Genomic DNA, 4923 nt, shown 5'->3' with positions numbered 1-4923 from the left:
GAATAAAAAACAAACAGCGAGCCAATCAGCAGTCGCCAATATCCTCCTAATTTCATTCACAAAGAAATCAAATATATATATTATGGGCCCAAAGGAGCCTAAATCTTTAAATTAGGCAGTGCATGAAGTATTTTTTTAAATAAACAGAGACATGACTATAACAACTTTTAGTAATTCAGAGTCCAATTATCCACTCAAATGTGAATAAAAGTTCACTTGACAGCTGTAAAAGTTACCTGTTTATACAATAATATAAATCACATTTCAAATGATCATCTGTGGAAAAGTTTGAATCCTGACCTGAGAGTTTCCACTGCACACTGTGAACTCTTTAGTCCAGCGGACAGAAGCTTCACTCCTGAATCCTGCAGGTCAGAGTTACTCAGGTCCAGCTCTCTCAGACTGGAGGACTGGGAGCTGAGGACTGAGGACAGAGCTTCACAGCTTCTCTCTGACAGGTTACAGCCACTCAGTCTGAAAAATAAAAGACAATCTATAAAACAAGTACTCATGTAGAGTTTGTTAACACATTTCACAACATTAAATGTTGACTTTCTATTTTTTAAAGGAAACATAAACATACTAAGATACAACATCATATGTATGAACTTTAATTAATAATTCTAAAAACTAAATGTTTTCTGATCTGACCTCAGAGTATTCAGTTTACAGTTTAAACGTTGTAGTCCAGCAGACAGAAGCTTCACTCCTGAATCCTGTAGCATTCTGATACTCAGGTCCAGCTCTGTCAGACTAGAGGACTGCGAGCTGAGAACTGAGGACAGAGCTTCACAGTTTTCCTCTGAGAGTTCACAGATGTTAAGTCTGAAGATAAAAACATGAATAAAGATTGTTGTTAAAGTGTAATCAAGGTGCAATAGCTTATTGTCTTGTGCTGAGCAGGTTAGTAAAACTTCCGTTTAACTTTGAAATGAATAAAAATGCTATGAAACAAGGATAACTGGATAAAGATATAAACAAAAACAAACATCAAACACATAAACAAACAGAACTAAACAGAATACAAATTGATCTGACCTCAGAACATTCAGTTTGGCATGTGGACTCTCCACTGCAGCAGACAGAAGCTTTACTGCTGAAGCCTTCAGGCTGTTGGTACTCAGGTCCAGCTCTCTCAGACTACAGGACTGGGAGCTGACCACTGACAACAAATTTTCACAGCCTTTCTCTGAGACGTTACAGCTGCTCAGTCTGAGAGAGAAAGGGAAAAAACAAAAACAAAAAAAAACAAACAATATATGTGATCAAATTAAATTTGTTTATATGTTGAACCCTTTTTTTTTTAAATTTATTTAAACCTATGAGACTATGAGTGCTACCAGTCCAGTGCACATGATTGGTACCTTGATGGTACCTTGCTCAGGGGTACCACAAGGTAACTATTCGGTGGATTCGACCCCTGACCTTATGATCATGGGGCAACCACTCTGCCTACTGAGCTAATAATTCTGTGTACACTGTCATACAATATTAACTAAAACAATTATTTTAGAAAATTTTAGTAATTCAATAATCATGCTCATTACCTGTGTATTGTGAATAACACTGGATTTTAAACACTAGCTGTATAAAACTCTTCCTGTTAAAGGTGTGTATAAAGGAAATGAGCTGAAATGCAGACTTCATGGAGAATGTTTGCTGTCAGCATATATCAAAGACAAAGCAGAGATCCATCCAGTCTCTTCCACTAAGCCCACAGAGGGACAGACAACCACTCTCACTCACACCTGCATGAAGTTTAGATCACCAGGTAACCTAACTGCATGTCTGTGGACAGTGGGAAGAAACTGTAGAGGACCCAGAGTGAACCCACTGTAATTCTGTGATAACACTGGTTATGGAAGCCTTACAGTTACATATGGTTACTGACAAGAAACACGACCTTAGAGGCAATTTCAGTAATGAAGACCGAGTTTCTCCCTCCATACAGGATGAAAACATGACAGCACAGCAGAGATTTATATTTAAAAAGGGAGGGTGTGCACTGAAAGTGAGATACAAACTTGAACTTAAATTATGAACATCAGAAAAAGATGTAGGTGAAGTCTGGCAGGTGAAGTTTGTGCTTTAGAATAAAACAACCAAACTCCTGGAGTTGGAGACAAATGAACAAGCTGAGGATAATAAACCTGTCAGAGGGGCTGAAGCATCAGAGCTCATGTTCTTATAGGCTGGGTCTGGATTGTCCTTTGATAAGAGTTACAGAACAAAGTGTGTTTTAGAAATGCTGGAGTGAAACATTAAAACTACCATATATTTACCGAGTGACTGATGATCATTTAATTTACTATTTTAAAAAAATGTTACAGTGCTCTTTGAACTCAGCATTTCTGATTTATTTCCCATGATTTTAACAATGAAGCGATGACAACATGTTTACTCACAGAGCTTTGTTGGAGGCTTTGACCACTGGCAGCATTCTCAGAAGAGCCTCCTCTGAAGCAGAGTATTTCTTGAAGTCAAACTCATCCAGATCTTCTTCTGATGACAGTAAGATGAAGGTCAGAGCTGAGCACTGAGCAGGAGACAGTTTACCTGTGGAGAGACTTCCTGAAGTCCTGTATTGTTGGATCTCCTCCACTAGAGAACGATCATTCAGTTCATTCAGACAGTGGATCAGATTGATGCTTTTCTCTGCAGACAGATTCTTACTGAGCTTCTCCTTGATGTACTGGACTGTTTCCTGATTGGTCTGTGAGTTACTTCCTGTTTGTGTCATCAGGGCTCGTAAGAGAGTCTGATTGGTCTGCAGTGAAAGACCCAGGAGGAAGCGGAGGAACAAGTCCAGGTGTCCATTTGGACTCTGTAAGGCCTTGTTCACAGCACTCTGGTAGAAGTGTTTCTTTGCAGATTCTCCTGTTTCAGACTTCTTGGATGTTGTTTGTTGTTGTTCCAGCAGATTGAGTCCAGAGTTGATGAAGGTCAGATGGACATGAAGAGCAGCCAGAAACTCCTGAACACTCAGATGGATGAAGCAGAACACCTTGTCCTGGTACAGTCCTCTCTCCTCTTTAAAGATCTGTGTGAACACTCCTGAGTACACTGAGGCTGCTCTGATATCGATGCCACACTCTTTCAGGTCTGATTCATAGAAGATCAGGTTTCCTTTCTGCAGCTGATCAAAAGCCAGTTTTCCCAGAGACTCCATCATCTTCCTGCTCTCAGGACTCCAGTGTGGATCTGTCTCAGCTCCTCCATCATACTTGACCTTCTTCACTTTGGCCTGAACCACCAGGAAGTGGATGTACATCTCAGTCAGGGTCTTGGGCAGCTGTCCTCCCTCTCTGGTTTCCAGCACATCCTCCAGAACTGTAGCAGTGATCCAGCAGAAGACTGGGATGTGGCACATGATGTGGAGGCTTCGTGATGTCTTGATGTGGGAGATGATCCTGCTGGCCTGCTCCTCATCTCTGAATCTCTTCCTGAAGTACTCCTCCTTCTGTGGGTCAGTGAACCCTCTGACCTCTGTCACCATGCCAACACAGTCAGGAGGGATCTGATTGGCTGCTGCAGGTCGTGTGGTTATCCAGAGGCGAGCAGAGGGAAGCAGTTTCCCCCTGATGAGGTTTATCAGCAGCACATCCACTGAGGTGGACTTTCTAGGGTCAGTTAGGATTGTAGTTTTGTGGAAGTCCAGAGGAAGTCGACACTCATCCAGACCATCAAAGATGAACACAACCTGGAAGTCTTCAAAGCTGCAGATTCCTGCTTCTTTGGTTTCAGTAAAGAAGTGATGAACAAGTCCCACCAAGCTGAACTTTTCCTCTTTCAGCACATTCAGCTCTCTGAAAGTGAATGGAAATATGAACTGGATGTCCTGGTTGGCTTTGTCTTCAGCCCAGTCCAGGCTGTATTTCTGTGTTAAGACTGTTTTCCCAATGCCAGCCACTCCCTTTGTCAGCACTGTTCTGATTGGTTCATCTCTTCCAGGTGAGGCTTTAAAGATGTCTTCTTGTCTGATGGTTGTTTCTGGTCTGTCTGGTTTCCTGGATGCTGTTTCAATCTGTCTGACCTCATGTTCATCATTGACCTCTGCAGTCCCTCCCTCTGTGATGTAGAGCTCTGTGTAGATCTGATTCAGGAGGGTTGGGTTTCCTGCTTTAGCGATGCCCTCAAACACACACTGGAACTTCTTCTTCAGCTTAGATTTAAGGTTACGATGACAAACAGCAGCTGGAAGTTCTGAATAATAATAATAAAAATACAACTTTAACAATCATATTTTACAAAATGCTGATGACAATTTCTGACCCACTGAGAAATGACTGAACACACTGGTGTCACAAGTGTCTCATTTATCCAGCAGCTTAAATCTTTAGATAAATCCTCTTACGTCTCTGCAGACGGTCAGCCAGCTCCTCCTGCTTCATTCTCCTCAGGAAGTCCACTGTGATCTTCACAAATGCCTCTCTGCTGTTTCTCCTCTGCTCATCATCCTCCCTCTGAAACTCCAAGCACTGGGGCTTATTTGGATTCAGAGCCTTCTGGATCTTCTTCAGCTCGTTCTTCACAAAAGTGATGATGTTGTCCTCCAGCAGCTGGAACAGAATACTTTATGAATGACCCACCACTCTGAACTTTAGTCCACACAACATCCACTTCTTTACGATCAAGGGGCATATCATCCGCGAACTCTTTACCAATTATAGGTTTGACTTTATCTGATTAACTGAGACTTTGTCCACAACTCCATGATCCCAAAACGTTGATGCTGTTCATATGAATGCAGCGATTTCAGTGGGAGAAACATTTCACTGGTGTTCAGAGCTGAACTACCAACAGGTTGATGATCAAAGTCAGAAACTTGGAGATGTTTCAGGTGACTGAGTTGATCGTACAGACAACTGGTCTTAAAGGTTCACTCTGTTTACACATACAGATCAGTATTTAAGGTTTGACTCT

The 4923-nt window shown here is 41.7% G+C and overlaps 1 protein-coding gene across 1 annotated transcript; it reads right to left on the bottom strand.

Annotated features, from left to right (window-relative positions):
• On the bottom strand, positions 1-4646 carry LOC145422830 (protein NLRC3-like). The gene is made up of 3 exons (XM_080294665.1): positions 4590-4646; positions 2406-4228; positions 1-1212 (listed from the first exon to the last, which is right to left on the bottom strand). Exons 1-3 carry the CDS (start codon positions 4644-4646, stop codon positions 945-947), a joined length of 2148 nt encoding a protein of 715 aa, XP_080150791.1. The 3' UTR covers positions 1-944.
• Positions 4647-4923: the final 277 nt, after the last annotated feature.

Source organism: Astatotilapia calliptera, chromosome 3 (genome assembly GCF_964374335.1).
Source record: "Astatotilapia calliptera chromosome 3, fAstCal68.1, whole genome shotgun sequence".
NCBI lineage: Eukaryota > Metazoa > Chordata > Actinopteri > Cichliformes > Cichlidae > Astatotilapia > Astatotilapia calliptera.
The sequence above is the reverse complement of the archived record's forward strand: the minus strand, read 5'-3'. Positions and strand labels throughout refer to the sequence as shown.

What these genes read in the sequence shown, in the direction of transcription:
- LOC145422830 (XM_080294665.1), bottom strand. Translation starts at nt 4,646, where the DNA reads ATGATATGCCCCTTGATCGTAAAGAAGTGGATGTTGTGTGGACTAAAG. An exon ending in GTGGACTAAAGTTCAGAGTG is followed by an intron (nt 4,229 to 4,589) that starts GTGGGTCATTCA and finishes TGATTGTTAAAG; the next exon opens with TTGTATTTTTATTATTATTA. An exon ending in AAAGCCTCCAACAAAGCTCT is followed by an intron (nt 1,213 to 2,405) that starts GTGAGTAAACAT and finishes TTTCTCTCTCAG; the next exon opens with ACTGAGCAGCTGTAACGTCT.